Source organism: Rousettus aegyptiacus, unplaced genomic scaffold (genome assembly GCF_014176215.1).
Source record: "Rousettus aegyptiacus isolate mRouAeg1 unplaced genomic scaffold, mRouAeg1.p scaffold_m13_p_3, whole genome shotgun sequence".
Classification (NCBI taxonomy): Eukaryota; Metazoa; Chordata; class Mammalia; order Chiroptera; family Pteropodidae; genus Rousettus; species Rousettus aegyptiacus.
Genome location: NW_023416306.1, coordinates 152296852 through 152314196, shown reverse-complemented (window position 1 = coordinate 152314196; position 17345 = coordinate 152296852). Strand labels below are relative to the sequence as shown.

The following is a 17345-nucleotide window of genomic DNA, read 5'->3' as shown; positions in this document are numbered from 1 at the left end:
TATTTTAAGGAGGAGCAACCATTCTGGCTTAATTGTGGGTTTACAGTAGTAATTCCTTTTGTAGATGGCCATTCTTAGATTTTTATCTTCTGAAGTCAATTTGGCTGTTTATAACATTCTAGAGAATATGAATCACCTTCCAATCTCCTGTACCACCCCTCTTCGGTTATAAAATATTTAAGAATATAAAAACTTAGCTGACCTTAAAATTTTTAACCACATTTTTGAAAGTGAGAGATAACATCTACTGAAGCTTTTGTTCAAAGGAATAAGAGGAGGGGAGGAGAGGAGCACACAGTGATGCTCCTTTTCTTTTAGACATACTTGAACCAAAGAGAAAAACATTCCCTTGATTCTGCTATAGGCATACAGAGTTTGTCTTTCCACTATATATACCTTAGGAATAATATTTATATTCCCAAATTTCCCTCTCAAAAGCCAAGGGTTGTATATGTATGCTGTACCCATTACAATCCCTGGAACCTGACCAATGATCAAAGGCAGTTTCTGTCCCATCTATTAATCTTATTCTCTTCCTGTCCTACATTCACCAAATGCTAGTCACAAAACTAACTGCTCTAAGGTCAAAGTAAAATCCAAGATGCTTTCTGCTAGCTAATATTAACTTTTGCTTTTTAAATATTGTCTCAGGATTTTTTTTTTGTCGTTTCATTGAAAAATACCTGTACATAGTTAAATAGCACATACTGTAATTTTCTAATTCCAAAGTTCTAGCTAATTAATTTCTATTGAAGGGTCTGTAGAAATCCTTCACGAATACAGATTTAAACTTGTGATACTTGGGGCTTTGTGCATTCAATTTTGTAGATATAGTAAGAACACTGATATCATCATAAAAAAGAAGAAACTCCCTCAGGAGAGAGTAAGCTATATTCCCTCAATTACTGTTTTCCAAAAAAAAGATAGATTAACTTAACTTAAAATGACTTCAACCAATGATAATTTTGAATATTTAGAGGTCACCTGATGAAATGGTTCAAAAAAAGAGAAAGACAAAGAAATTCAACAATTCGTATCACACAAGTTGGATAACGACTATAAATACTATAGTTATGTGAGCAGGTCTTTGCATTTGGGATAAAATTTGCAGTGAGGGTGTCATATACAGCAAAGATCAGTAAACTTTCTGTAAAGGTCCAGATAGCAAATATTTTTGGCTTTGAGGGCTATATGATCTCTGTCACAACTACTGGAACTTTGCTATGGTAGCTACCATAGACCATTTGTTACAAATAGGCATGCTTATGTTCCAATAAAGCTTAATTTACAAAAACAGGTGGGTATTTGGCCCATGGCTAACCCTAACATAAGCATCTATTAAAATATTTCTGTATCTCAATCAACTTAGATGGATGTGCTTGCTAGACAACTCACAAAGTGGCTTTGGTAATACAACAACAAAGTTATTTGTTTAAATGCATTAAAATATTGACTAAAATCATTCTATTACATGGTAGTGGGTAAAAAGCAACATTAAATTATTTCATATGATTTAAAATGTGTGTGTAACCAAAATAATAAAATTTTCAAATAGCAATTTACAATGCTTAATTTTACCTATATGCCTAAAGATTTATATAAGTTAGACCCAAAAAAAGGATTTAAGAAAATCATTTCATTGAGAACATGGAAAATTATCATATATTTAGATTCACCTTATATTCAAGCCTATCAGGTAGTTTTTAAGAAGCCAAGTAACATATTTTGAGAGTAATAAAAACATGTGCACAATGCTTTGCTGCCTATAAAGTATTTCCCAAACAGAATCATGTTTCAAACATGAGAAAACTGAAGCTAAGGGAGATTAAACTTCCCAGGCAGAGAACTAGCAAATAATGGCAACAGGTCTGGCTCTTGGGCCCCCAGAATCCAAATCCCAAGTTCCCTCTGTGCACTGCATCTCACTGGCAAATATAGCACTACTTCCTCAATGAAATGTGGAGCTGCTGAAGATTTCAGGATCCAGAGATTGGCAAAAGCATCTCAGGAAGAATTGGAACTTCAGAGGTACCCTCGAATGGTAAAACAAGCCATTCTAAAAAATACTATGGTAGTTACAAGTAGACTTATTTTGAAAACTAATAGAAGTTTGGAGTTCTCTGTGCAGAAAAGATTTAGGCTAATGTTCCTAAAACAGGAATATTCTGAAATTTTCTCAGGGATCCTTGAACTCTGTATGACAAATTTTTTAACTTTTCATTTGCATAGTAATCAAAAAATAATCATAAGCATATTACAGGTTGTCTGCATGAGCTCCAAAAAGCTATGTACTGACATAAGATTTCAGTGCTTAAGCTTGGTTTGTGATGACAGACTTCTACCTTACATTAATAACTCCTCATTATTTCCTTAATTGTCACAGGTTAATGAGAAAATACAAAGGCAAAAAGTATTATGGCAAGTATTAAGGCTACATAAGCAAAAGTTTTGCGGGGGTTTAGGAGTGGTTTGAATAGAGCCATGGTCTTCAAGTTGTAACAAGCATCAGAACCACCAAGAGGGCTTCCTTCCTAAAAGACTACAAGTTTCTGATTGAGGAGCATGGGGCCACTGAATCTGCATTTCTAAGTTCCCAGGTGATGTTGATGATCCAAAGATCACACTTTGAAATTACCAGATAGAGAAAAGTGGCAGAATAAGTAATACAGACATGCTGAACTCAAAAAAAAATAATATAAGTGCTCTCTCACAGCTAATCACTAAATTGCCATGAACAGTTTAGTGTCAAGAAAAAATCATCTGTCAAACTGACTTTTTTTTTAAAACTTTTTAGGCAAGACCACCTTTGGTTGACCTCACAGATTGCAAGGACCTTGTCATCTTACAATCCCCTAATTTTTATTTTTTTTATGCCTACAGCCCCTGGTCTTCCTAGGTGGTCTCCCATCCAAGTACTAACCAGGCTCGACCCTGCTTAGCTTCCGAGATCAGACGGGATTGAGCATGCTGTAGACTCAAACTGATCTTATTTTCACTGGTTTTGTAGTTTTATTTCTATTAATTGATACAACTGTTTTCATTAATGGTGTAAAAGCTCTAAGTGTAAGGAACATTACAATAAAAACAATTCAGGATGTGTGAAAATGTTTTTCTTTAAAAGGGACTCTGTATGTACATTATTAAAAGATGAGAATTGGGACTACTTGTTGAGTTGATGCTACACATGAATTTGCCATGGCTGAGTAATTTTATAAAAAATAAAATAATTTACATGTTTCTAGCCTTCTGCTCTCACCAATAAAATAATTTGGATCATATACAACTCAAAATATAGCCAGTGCATCATCAAAATCTCTGCATAGAATACTGGAAAACGTCGCAGGGGTCTCACCATTGCTGCTGGTTTTTGCATTCTTTGCCAGTTGTGCACGAGTAGCAGCAATCAAACTGTCATGGGCCAACTCCTGAACCCGGAGGAACCATGGAATGCTACTGTCCGTGCTCTCACTGGAGAGGAAATCATTCCCTGAATCCTCTGCTTCATCTTGTACAAATACTAAGTGTTCAGCTGAAGAGCCCAGACCTGGAAGAAATGATATAGAAAGTTAGCCATCAAATAATCCTTTTATTGGCCCTGGCTCAGGAACCCTGTGTGTCCTGAATCAGCCATTCCAGATCTTCATCTCTCATTAAGTCTGGTTCTCATTAGAGATCAGGTTATCTTTCCACTCCAGCCTACAGACTTGTCTTTATTTTACCTCCTCCAATTTCAAAGGCAAAGCTGTCCATCCTCGTAACCAGGCTAACCCTTACCTCTACTAGCCCAGTCTTATCTTTCAGTTATCCCCTCCTGTCTCCATCAGTTGTCTCCTCTCTCCCATCTGCAACTCAATCCTCTCTACTGGCCAGCTTACAGCCTCCCTTACAGCCTTTAAATCTATCCAAGCTCAAGTTTCCCCCATCTTTACTTTTTACAAAAAAAAAAAAAAAAAAAAAAATCAAAAGTACTTCCTCAGCTATCACCTTCTCACCTGTTCCTTCAAAGTCAATTTTCTTGAACAAGTGTAACTCCTAACTTGCATATTCACTTTCTCACCTGCCCCCACTCCCCATCTCTTTAATCCCTGCCTCCACCTCTACTTCCACAGTAACAATCGCTCTTGCTGAGGTCACCAGACATACACTTCCCAGTCCTCACCTCACTAGTCCATCCAGAAGTATTTGGCATGATTTAGTACCTTTTCTTCTTTAAAACATTTTCCTCCCTTGGCTTCCCCTGCATTCTCATTCTGTTTTCTTTGTCCTTCTCTAACAACTCCTTCCTATTCTTCTGTTACCATCAAATAAAATTTTTTTTCAGAGTCCGAGATTTGCCTACGTTTTTGTTTATGCTCCAGACTACTTCTGAATCAAAGAATTCATTCTCATCGTTTCATACATATCTGAATGCTGATAAGCACCAAAACTACTTATTTCGGACCAGCCATCTCTAGAACTCTAGACTTGTTTCTAACTCTAAAGGACACCTAAGTGTCCCTCCCATATCTCAACATCAACAGGCACAAACTAGAAGTAATCATTCCTCCCTCCAGCCCTGTTCTCCCTGTGTTCACTAGCTTGGTGAATGGCACCACCTAATTTCCCAAACAAGAAACTTTTGAGTCATCCTAGAGTCCACCTGCCTCCTCTCCACACTGAACTGATCACTAGACTATACCAATTCTCCAAAATAAAAAAAATGATAACGCTTATTTCCATTTTAATATGACTGAGTTAAATATGCTTACCCCCAATTTATATCTTAAGCATGAACAGAGTACAGAAAAGGATATAAAAATACCTGCTCTCGTTAGGTTAAGAAGAATAAAAGAAGTGCTATCACTTGGTTGTAGATCTTGCAACAAGCTAGGAGACTCTGAAGTGGACAAAAACTCCTGGGACTTCTGTACAGTCTGAGCTCTCGTCTCCTCTCCGTCTGGCCCCACATTCACCTGAAGGCTTCTCAACACGGCTGAGGAAGGGACTTCCTTGGAGGAGTTAGTATGATTTGGAGTATCATCTAGTAAAGGAAAAATATCACAGCTTTATGGAGCGTCCATCTCCAAGGAGCTCACTATTTTGATACATAGCACCTAATTCCTTTGTACTATCCCTTAGTCTCTCATACCATTATAGGCACAGACAACATTTTCATTTTACAAATAGAAAATCTGCCTCAGGAAATAACAGAGGGATGGCTTTAAGTTCTAAAGCCAGCCAAAAAGTGAGAGGCAGACTCCTTTGGCAGTACTAATAACCAATCGTCCATAACTGGATTTATATACTTGTCCTTTTGAGACCAGAAATCGGTGCTTTTGAGACCAGAAATCAGTGCTTTTAAGACCAGAAATCAGTGCTTTTCCCTTGAAACATATAGTTACACAATGAATACTAATTTAATTTTTACAACATGTATGTGACAGTTTTGGTGAGTAAGGGGAAAAAAACAAAGCCTGAGAAGTAATTGAAATTTTATAGAATCATCAATACGTTTCATTATCACTCTGGGTTTACAATGGATGTAAAGAAATAAGATTTTTCCCTCTAGAACGTTATTCTAAGGAAGAAGATGAATTTACAAAGGTTTTGGTTGCAATACAAAGAGGAACTGCACAAAGGTTGGCTGAAGGAGCCAACCTTTTCAGGGGTTTTGTTTATCTTTATCAAAGGCAACCTTTTTTTCCTGTTTTAAGAAGGTAACAGATAAGATTACAGGAATAAAAACGGAAGCCTGGGGTGGCGGGTGTAGGGAATGCAAGCCCAGGGACAGTATTGCCATTTCAGAGCCTACTGAAGGTGCACTACAATGTGAATGTACTTAATGCCGCAGAGCTGGTTAAATGGTAAATTTTATGTGTAGTTTACCACAAAAAAAGTGTTTAATGAAGTTCAGGGCAACACTGTTGTTCTATAGTAAGAGTGAAGTAGAAGATAACTATTCATCAACAATGGCATGTATAAAGAAGTTGTGGTACTCCTATAACAGAATACTATAGAGCAATGAAACCAAACAAAACACAGCTACACACAAGGATGAATCTCACAAATAAAGAATAAAAGTATATACATTCATATGATCCCATTCATTTAAAGTCCTAAAACAGCTCAAATTAAACTGCATTGCTTAGACTTTGGTGGTTACTTGGAAACTTGGAAACAAAGAAATAACTGTCACCAGAGTGAGGACAGTAGTGATCTATGGAAGAACAGAGCTGTCTTTATCAGGGCAGAGCCCATGGAGGGCTTAGGAGCTGGCAACTTCTTCTTGATTGGGTGGTAGTTATCTCCTTTACAGTAATCCTTCAAAATGTGTATTCATGTGGTTTTGTACTTTTCTGTATTTATCATATGTCCCAGGTAGAAAGAAAACATGCAAGCCATGCATGGAATGATACACAGATATTTAGGAGGGAGGGGAATGAGATTTGAAAGGTATGGAGAGAGACATTTGTGACTGTAATATTATGTTTCATGAGCTGAGAGGAGAGTACATAAGTTTTCCTTTATTATTATCTATTGCTGGTTCTTGAAAATATTTTAAAACAAAATTAAAACTAAAAAAGGTCATGTAGAAGATGTTTTGTTCCTAGTTTCATCTTCCTTATGGTTATTAAAATATTCTATAAGTTAAAATTGGGAGAGAAAAGTCAGGGGGAAAAAGCCTAATGAAAATCGAAATTTATTAGCAAATGGAAATTTTCACATATTGAATATCTGTAAGTATTTGGAAGAACTCCCAATATAATAGTAGAAAAATGGGAATTGAGAGGTGGAAAGTGTTTCAGAAAAGCTTGGAGCTAGGTAGGGAGGTCTTAAATCAACTTTGGTTGATTGAATGTATTTACCCTTCTTTAATCTTTAAACATAAAAAATGATTTTAAAGTCACTTCAAAATCAAAGAAAAAAGAACACCACTAAAAGATGGTAACCAGGAGACTTTATAACAATTAAGTTGTCACCAATAGGTTAATGTCAACATTAATATTCAGATTTTAAAACAAGGACAATAAAGAATTCACTGCATCAAAAAATAATGTTACCAAGTGACAGGATCACCCTCTACCCATCCAAAGTGAATCTCATTACACATGCTCAGCATTCTACTTCATTCTACCTCTCCTGAAACCTCCTCACCAATTACCCATTCTTTCTGCCTGCAGCTTCTCTAACTCGCTCTTTCCTCTTAGCATAAAACCACCCTTAATTATTTCAAATTTTAGAAAAGAATTATTCCATCTACCTTACACGCTTCTTTTCCCTTCCTAGAGCAAAACAGTCTTTAAAAAAAAGTATAGTTACTTCTTCAACTATACTTACCTTGCACTGATACCCTAACCTACTGTCGCCTTGTTTTCTACTCTCCTCTCCATGGAACAGGTCCTGCTAAGGTCAACAATGGCCTTGTTGACCCTATCTCATTGGGCCTCTTAGGAGCACTGACTATTCCCTTGACTTCCATGCCAATATTCCTCATATTACTCTAGCCTTTCCTTCTTCTCTCCCCTTCCCAGGCTCTCCTGCCTTACCCTGCACTTTGAATAAGGAGTCCCGCCTTCGCCTTCGCCTTCGCTTTCTTCTCACTCTCACACTCCATGGGCAATTGCATCTATTCCTATGGCTTAAACTACCAATGCACTTATGACTCCCATGCTGTTTTTTCTCCATTTTTTCTAATTTTTATAGTTTCTACCAGTTATAAAGTCAGTTATCCCATTCCACCAGTACCAAGAGTAGGCTAAACTCTTAGGGCTCATTTATCTTATCTGTGGTGATCGTAATTTTTACCTGGTAATATTAGCCGACTGCATTCTGAGGCCTCAGTCACCGGAAGGAGGGACAAGCAAGTAATGTCTTTAGCTTCTGATTCTACTAGCCCCTGTCCCAATGGGATGGACGTATTCTGAACAAACTGTACCAGGAGCTGAGGAGAGAGGGAGCAACATTGAGAAATACAGGTTGTCAGGAATGGATCTAAACCTCTGAATTTACCAAAAGGTGATGATGTAATTAAGTCTTGATTGCTCACTACTCTGCTATATTCATAGAAAAACTAGATTAATGATGAAACAATATTTAAAGTTATTTATATCAAGTCCTCTGTTCTAGAGAAAGGCTGAAATATATAATTAATTTAACCTGTCACCTTCCACCAGAGAAATGATAAAAATAATTACATTTTTAAATGATGGCTATTAAAAATTCAACCACATTGTGCTGATTACATTTTATAAAAAGCACTTTTTTTTTCTGTGTACTGGCTCTTTTAACTCTCACTATAACTCGGTAAAATTGAACATGTATTGTAAAGATAAAAAATCTAAAAGCTAAAGACACTAATTGGCTTTTCTAAGGTCACATGACTAGTGAGAAACAGCGTCTGGCTACAAACTTAAATAGCTGATTCGAAATTCAGTGACCTTTCTATTATGCAACAGACATACTAAAAGTAAAATGAGAAAAATGAATAAAAATTTTAAATGTTTAAGCCCTCTCATCACATTTAGAAAGAAAATACTCTCAAATATACACAAAATTAATTTTCAAAAATTGTATTAATAAATACTAACATATATCTATCTACACATATACACATACATGCCATATGTATAAGATAAAAATCTGTCACATAATTACCTAGGTGTATAATTTTACACTTATTTAAATAAATATAAAGTCATAGGAGATAAAAATGGAGTTTTTAAATCTTTGAGAAAATACTTAGTAACAGAAAAATAATGAACTAGTAATTATAACCCAAACCATATTGCCTGCAAAGCCTAAAATTTTACTATGTAGCCCATTACAGAAAAAGTTTGCTGACCCCTGAACTAAAAAAGGACACACTTTGGAATACAGCCCACCAAAAGGAAAGAAAACAAGCTGACCGGGCTCACCTCTGGTTTGGATTCTAACTCATCTGATAACATTGATTCAGTTTCCAAATCCTGCAGCTGTTTAGGGGACAGATTAAATTTTTAACTCAGAGTCAATGACACCTTCCTGTTATGCTCATATTCCTCTAGGAAATGCTATGTTTTTCCTGTTAAGATGCTGTGCTGAGTGTAATCAATTTAGCCTGAAATGGGGGAAAAAAGAGAGAGAATTAAGAGCAAAGGAAAATGTAGCTAAATAAATGAAACACTTTATATATCCAAAAATCACAACAAACAATAAAGAATTCACCCCCAACACTTGTTTTAAAATTGAACAACCTCAATAGACATCGAAACCCATAAAAAGTTATATTTTGATCTAGATTTCTATTTGTAATAATCTATTCTAAGAAAAGGTCTTAAATATGGGAAAAGCTACATGCCCAAAGAATTTCACCTTATCATCTGTGATAAACTACAAGCAACATATAAATATACATATATTCTCAACGATTAGGGAATGTTGATTACATTATGGCACTGTCACTTAAAATGTAGTTATGAAACAATGCAACAAAGAAAAATGCTCACAACACCTTAAATTACAAAAACAAAATACAAAGTGACACACTTGCTAATATTAAAACTAGTTCAGATATGCATAGGAAAAGTAAAAGGAAATTCACATAGCCATGATTGTTATACTGGGTGGTAGGCTGATATGATTTTTCTTTTCTTTTCTCGATTTCCCAATTTTTCTAAAAATAGTTTTATACTCAGTCAAAATTTGAACAATATTTCCCAAAGGTAGTACTCTTAGTACCCTGATACAGCTGTTTTCTCTCCATAATTTAAATCCTCACTTTCTTATATCTTAATTTTTTTTTTTTTAGGATTTTAGCAAGTGAGTCCACTTTATTTCATACTCTTGTTGCTAAAATTGGAAGCACTATTACATACAAAGTGATCACACAGTGTGAAATGTACCCAGGACGGCAGTTTTTAATTAATGCCAAGGTAAAGTGGAAAGTTAGAATATGATACTTACTCTACAAAAAGAACATTTAGAAGTACTTGAATGTTACTGTCCTGTTAGTTCCTCCCTCTCCCCTTAGTCAGCTGCCAGAAATCTGCATTTTTCATCAAAAAAAAAACATTTTACAAGATGTAAGTAGAAGTGCCCCTTTCGTTTTGTTTCCCACAAAAAAATAAAGTATCATAAATCCCCAACTCTTTCTTTCACATATTTTTACTTTATTCAAGCACAATAATAGCTCAATGTAGTTTATCCATCCCTCTTTTAACAGAGGAAGAAACCAAGGCTTAGTACCTCACTTGCTCAAGTACTAAGCTGCAGAGCCAGACTTCTACCCATTGAGCAGGTTGATTAAATAGTGATTACATCTCTCTAGGTCTGATCTTGAATCACTGGGGTTTAAGAATTCCTTATTCCCAATTCCATCCCATCTCAAGAAGCCAAGAAATCATTGAATGTTTGTTTAGGTTATCCTTAAGGTTCCCCTAATTTTGAGATTCCAGCATTGTAAAATCTCTGACTATTTACTGTCTTATACATGTTAGGTTATTTAAGAAACTAATGGTGTTGGCTTCAGGGGTAGGTTTCTGTTATCCTTACCTAATGAAAAATGGGGGGGGGGGGGAGGGGAAGGATATGACTCTATGCTCTGAACAAGAAAAAAAAATCAGATATAGTAGATCTTAGACATTTTTGCAAAGCTATAACAACTTAGAGAAGAAGGCTCCCACTTCTCTTGTCATTTAAGTCATCTCTAGATCACTATTTCTCAAGGGCCCATAGTTATCTATGACACCCTTTTATTTTAGTCTTTTCATTTCAATGATAATCTTTAAAAAAAAAACAGCACAAGCACTTTCTGGAACAAATTGGTATCCATATTATAACTGAGTACTGCCATACAATTTTGGTGCCCAAATTTGTGGTTTGTATGTGTGCTATATAAAAAAAAAAGAGAGAGAGAGAGAAAGAGAGAATAGTCAGATGTAGTAGAATAGACAAGCTGACCTCAAAAGAATCTGTAATGGGAATATTCTGTACCATACCAAATGCAGTGTGTGAATCTCATCTTTAACAAAGCAACTCGCTATATGTACATCAGTTGGAAGTAATTCAATTCAATTCTATTCCCAATTTCAGTTACACATTTAATAGATTTCAAAAACTGCAATGCAAATCTTTTTTTAAATAACAGCTTCACTGATATATAATTCACATACCACACATAACCACAATCAATTTCATAATATTTTCCTCACCCTAAAAAGGAAATCCTGTACCCATTAGTAGTCACTTCTCATTTTCTCCCAAACCTTCTCCTGACCAGGCCTAAGCAAAAACTAATCTACTTTCCATCTGTATGGACATTTCATGTAAATGACATATACATGATCTTTTGTGCCTGCCTGCTTTCATTTAGCATAACATTTCCAAGGTTTGTTATAGCATGTATCAGTAATTCATTTCTTTTTATTGCCAAAGAATATTCTATTGTATGGATATATATTTTACTTATCAACTTATCAGCTGATGGACCTTGGGGTTGTTTCTTCATTTGGGCTGTTAACACAATTTGGCTACTACACATAATGCTACCACGAACATTCACGTACAAGTTTTTGTGCGGACATAAGTTCTCATTCTATATATCTAGGAGTGGAAATGCTAGGTCATATGATAACTCTACGTATAATCTCTCGAGGAATTACCAGGCTGCTTTACAAAGCGGTTATACCATTTTACGATCCCACCAGAAGAATTCAAGGGTTCCACTTTCTCCACATCCTCAACAACATTTATTATCACAGATATCGTAGTGGGTATGAAGTGGTAATTAATTCACTGTAGTTTTGAGTTGCATAACCTAATGGCTAATGATATTGAGCATCTTTTCATGTGCTTATTGGACATTTGTACATATTTCTTTGAGAAATGCTTATTCAGGTTGGTGACCTATCTTTTAATTATTTGTCTTTTTATTATTGCATTGTAAGAGTTCTTTATATATTCTACATAAAAGCACCTTATCAGATACATGATTTCCACAAACTCCCATTCTGTGTGTTATCTTTTCACTTGCAAGGCGAATCTTATCTTCCATTGAACAAGGTAACTCTAACTCTACAAAGTTACCAATATCTCATAAAATTGGCATTTAACAACTTCTCAGTCAGCTCTGGTTAAATATGAGATCTGATTATCATAAACAGCTTAACAATGCCTTGACATTATAAATACTATCTTGTATGATACCCTCTGAATTAGTAGCACCAAAATTAAAATCAGAAACACATGAAATATATAAATAAATATAAGTCCAAGGCTAACTCTTTCCACGGTTACACTCAACATTACATATTTCATTTTAGCAAATGACATTTCTAACACAAAATATAAAAGTTAATTTGAATTTTGTTTTATAATGTTGTTTACATCTGTATTCTTACTCATAAAGATATAAGTCTATGGCAAGAACTGACATAATCCTGATGACCTAAATTTTACAATGTATATAGTTCCCTGTAGCCATCAAAACATATTAGACTGCTTACAGAAAACAACCTTCATTTAGCATATATTTCTTAGAAATCCACTGACCCTAACACTGTTATTATTGAATTATCTGTAAATTTGTTGTTTTTTTAAATCGTTGACTATGAGCTATAAGGTCTCAGCACAAGAGGGACAATTTTCCAGTATGGGGGTGCAAGTCTAATACAATGTTTTTCCTTTAAATACAATTTACATGACACTAGAGTGAAAGGCACTGCTCTTACTCAAGGGGAAGCTATTTTCCTGATAATTATGAGTCTCAGGAAATTTTTCTTTAAGGCTTCCTTAAACTATTAATTAAGGTAAGAGATTCGAAATGCAATGTACAGAGAAGTCATCTACATCACCCAAAGTTCTTTAATGTGAACAATAATATTTGTTCACTATTACCTTTAGCTGGTAAACAGGCAAAATTTATATCCTATTTCCCTTTAAATAGAAAAATTACTAATTTTGCTCCATATATAATAGATGACATTTTACTACCAGCAACCAAGGCCAGGCTCGTTGAATCATATTTTCCACAAGGCATAAATAAGGAATCTTGGCTCTAGATAGAGTTCAAATACTGATCTCAGAAACTCAGGAATTGGTCTAAGTAGTACTGTTCAACTGTTTAGACCCTATGGCAACGACTAAATTTTACTGTGTTGCATGGTCCCCTATGGCCATCCGAGCATATCAGGCTGCTTAAAACAAACAACAAACCAACCAAAAAAAACACAACACCTTGGTCCAGCATATATTATTTTTTTTAGAAATCTACTAACCCTGTCACTGCTATTATTAAATATGTTATCTCAGTCAGCCTAAAGGTTAAAATGAACGCAGGTAATAAAACCTTTGCAAGGAACCAAAGCAAAAAACAAGAAACACTCAAAAGTTTTGGGAATGAGTAATTAGAGAACTCAACAACAACAAAGCATATTGAGGACAAAAGGGATCTCTATGATCAGGACCATCCCGAGAACAACTCTCCTTCTGTTTTTAGCCAAATAAATCCTGGGAACTAAAGTTTTATAAGTTGCATCTTTTTCAACGGTACACTCAACATCATCCAGCAAATTATGCATTAATACTAAACAGCTAAACAAGTTAAATAAAGAAGCTGAGGTATGTTTTAAAAAACAAAAACAAACAACGAAAAAAAACACCAAAGTCTCTAGAGCAGGAATCTAAATTCTGCCCCTGAATTGTTGGTTGAGACCTAGGCAAGCTACTTATCTTCTTGGCCCTAAGAAACTCATCTGAACTACAGAAATGACCACGGATCTATCCTAGGATTATTTTTATATCGGTCAATAGAAATAATTATAAAATTCATCAGAGATAAAGTTCTGCATAAGTGCTTAAGAAACAAGTAAATCTATCAAATACTTAGTATACTATACAAGGTTAAGAACTCTACCTTTTAGTAGTGAATCCAAATTTCCTAAAGTGGTTTTCAAACTTTTTTGACTGCAACCCACAGTGATACATTTTCTATAACCCAGTAAATGAAACACACACAGAGACAAACACAAATAAAATTTTCATGAAACAATACTAACCTATACTACTCTAATGCACTCTGAATTTTTTAAAAATAAGACCCACTAAATTGATCTCACAAGCTACTAACACATTGTCTCCCAGACTGAAAAACACTATTAAAGTATCTTCAAAATATCTTCAAAATACATCTGTTAAACATAGAATCAGCCATAAAATGTAAAGCCATAGATATAAACCTGCTATTAACATATATTACAATCAGTAATTACCATTGATAGAAGTCTTAGTGAAATGATCATTACTGGAATCCTGTCCTCGGGCCTTCCCTGTGAGGTCTTCAGAGGAAAACACTATACTCTAGGCAATGACCAGCAAAGAAAGGAAGTTTTTGTTCCCAAAATCCAATGCAGAACTCTCACATACTAGACAGGAATTAATGTTAACACCATTTCCCTATGGTAGAGATGGCCTAAGACAAATACAGGCCACATGTGGAAATACGGAGAGGAAAAACCAATCCAAAGTAAACAAGCCACAGAGGAAGAGTTAATACAGAAGGCAGTGTAATCCAAAGGGAAAGATGACCAGCCGCTTTAACTACTCTGCCTCATAAAAGAAAGAGAACATCATTGTGTTAACCTCTAAAACACAGGCCCAGAATATCACTACTGCTCTAACTTAAGGGAGGTAGACAATACCTTGATCTTGACCCCCATTTCAGAAAAAAGTGGAAGGTGGGGAAGAAATGGAGAAACACTGTGCTCCCCCAACTGGTCACCATTCACGAAAGTTAAAATAAAGCACATAAGTGCAACCAAAAGGACTAGCCCTCCCACCATGGGCCAATCTGTTTCTCAGCTCCCTCCATCTCTACCTGTGGCTGACCACAGATATAGACCTAGCAAGTCAGTAATGGTTAAAAAGTGAAAACACAAATTGTATGAATAGTAGTGAATAACAAAGACTTAAATATTTAATTTTTAAAAAAGCAGTTTACATTTTAGTATAAATGGTAGTGCCAGGAGTAGAAAAACCAGGGAACTTTCTATATCATACCTAGCATATTATAGGGGTTGATTAAATTCCAGTGATAAAGTGATAACAGGCACTGATGAAAAAAAATTGGAATATACAACTGTGAAGCTAAATGAATCCAGGGCTTTCCCCCTTCTCTTCCCAGGATCTTCTGGGATGCTCCATTCCCACAGCCCTGATTTTTATTCCAGTCATCTCCCCATTTCTCTACAATCCTTCAGAGCCAAATTCATCAAAAGAGTTGTCTCCAAACACAATCCTGACTCATCGATTGAAAGGATTACCCATGATGTTCATGTTGCCAAATCCAATGGACACTTCGCTGTCCTCATCTTACTTGACCTCTGCAATGGGCAACTATCGTTTTTGACTGTCCCATATTAATTTCCCCTCCTTGAGTGAAAGCATCGACGTTTTGTTTGGGGACCTACCCCTCCCCCATTGATTATGTTCTTGGAGGGACTGCAGATTAAGGTGTTCTTTTCTACCTTGGTCAAACTGTTGGACACAAGACCCATGTTGAACAAATCAGACACTTTTTCTCAGAATACGAACCCTAAAAGAAGGAACTAAGGACTGAAAACTGCTGCAGCAAGCCATTCATTCCAGTAATACAGTTAGCAACCTCCCCTGGGGCTGCTCATATCCCTGTCTTTTATGAAGCCAGGGCCTTCCGCATTTCCTTTGGTCCTGTGAGCTGCCCACATCCTTGTTATAAATTCCTCTTCTTCTGAAGTAAACTAGTCACCTGCGACCAAAGAGCCATACTAGTATTCTCTCTAAGAAGCGCTGCCTCTTTCCTCAAAGACTATTCTTTGCTTCCAAGACGCATGTTCCTTATTTTGCTCTTACCTTACTGGTCATTTCTCCAGTCTCCTTTGATAACCCCTATATTCCTCCTGCACTCAGCCTCTAAATATTAAAGTTCCTCAGGATAGCACTAAGGACCTCTTTGCTTGCTACACTTTCTCCCTAGTGTGAATTCATCCATTCCTTGGCTTTAAAATGATACAGTCTTTAAAATTTTTATCTGTAGCTTAGATATCTCCCCCGGAGCTGAAGACTTGTATATATACAATTGCATACTCAACATTTCTACCTAACATTTTAACTTGGCGTCTTAATTTTAACATGTCCAAAATGAATTCTCTCCCAAGTCTGTTTACCATCATTCCCTGCTAGCCCCTCTCACGACAATGCTTTACTCAAGGACCACTATTTTAGTAATTACACCATTTAGGAGTAATTTTTATTACTTCTTTCCTTTGCTCCCAACATTTAACTCAGGTACAAGTCCTATTGATTCTATCTCCGAAAGAGGAAATATAGCAAATCCACCTATTTCTTTCTCTACTGCCACCTCTCTACTCCAGGCCACCATTAACTCTTGCCTTAAAGTACTGTTACTGCCTACTAACTGGCTCCCTGCTTCTACCATTGTCACTCTCCATTCTATTCTCTTCACAGCAGTAAATATCATCTTAAAATGTGAACCCTATTAAATCATTTCCCTGCTTTAAACTCTTCTTTAGGCTTTCCAATGCATCTAGAAAAAATCCAAACTCCTTATCCTGGCCTATAAGAACCTATGTGAGCTATTCCTACCTCTCCATCCACACTCCAGAGCCACCCTCCTTTATTTGCTCACCAAACTCCAGCCAGAAGAATCCTCCTTAATTCCCTGAACACATTAAACTCTTTCCTATATTAGGGATTTGCACATGACATTTCCTCTATATAGGAATGCCTTCATCCCTCTCTTCCATTGGTTAGCTTTTTTTCATTATTCTTCAGAGCTCAGTTTAACTATAAACTCATTTAGAAAGGCTTTCCCCGATTCCTTATCCAAAGAAAGCTCTCCATATACCCTCACCTTTATTTTCTATCTCTATTGTCTCGATTGTAGCACTTATCACAATTTCTAATCCTTTCATCTGTCTTGCCTCCCCCTAAATTGTAAGCTCCACAAACAAGGACAAGAACTAGTCTTATTCACTACTATATCTTATGTATGTAATACATAAGGAACTTAGGTCTCCAAGAGTCAATTCTGATACTGTGAAGCTCTAAGGTTGTCTTTTCTATGAGCTTAAAGGGCTTCTATTCAAGACTCCCTGTAAGCACCTCATGTGCACTGAATATCTGTATATGAATGAATGAATGACATCGTAAATGACACCCAAATTTTTGTCTCTAATCCTGACTTCTCTTCTGAATTCCAATCTTTCATTTCTAACTGCTTGCTTGTACATCTACATGGATATCCAACCGCCCCTCAAACCTAACAATATCCAAAATCTGGATATCATCTCCCCCACCAAACCTGTTCTTCTACCCATTTCAATTATTGCCGA

At 36.0% G+C, this 17345-nt stretch overlaps 1 protein-coding gene across 6 annotated transcripts in view; it reads right to left on the bottom strand.

Annotated features, from left to right (window-relative positions):
* Positions 1-17345, bottom strand: part of ZNF410 (zinc finger protein 410) — a 33530-nt gene that overhangs the window by 14045 nt on the left and 2140 nt on the right. For 5 of the 6 annotated variants that reach the window (XR_001595600.2, XM_016134823.2, XM_016134824.2 and 2 more), the window contains exons 2-6: positions 9922-10003; positions 8895-9076; positions 7786-7921; positions 4802-5020; positions 3353-3544 (exon numbers count right to left, since the gene is read on the bottom strand). Coding sequence is in view for 5 of the 6 variants with exons in the window: in XM_016134823.2 (XP_015990309.1) it covers positions 3353-3544; positions 4802-5020; positions 7786-7921; positions 8895-8927 (580 nt within the window). In the remaining variant the exon portion in view is untranslated. The remainder of the gene's footprint in view (positions 1-3352; positions 3545-4801; positions 5021-7785; positions 7922-8894; positions 9077-9921; positions 10004-17345) is intronic. The other variant, XM_016134821.2, reaches the window with a different exon arrangement.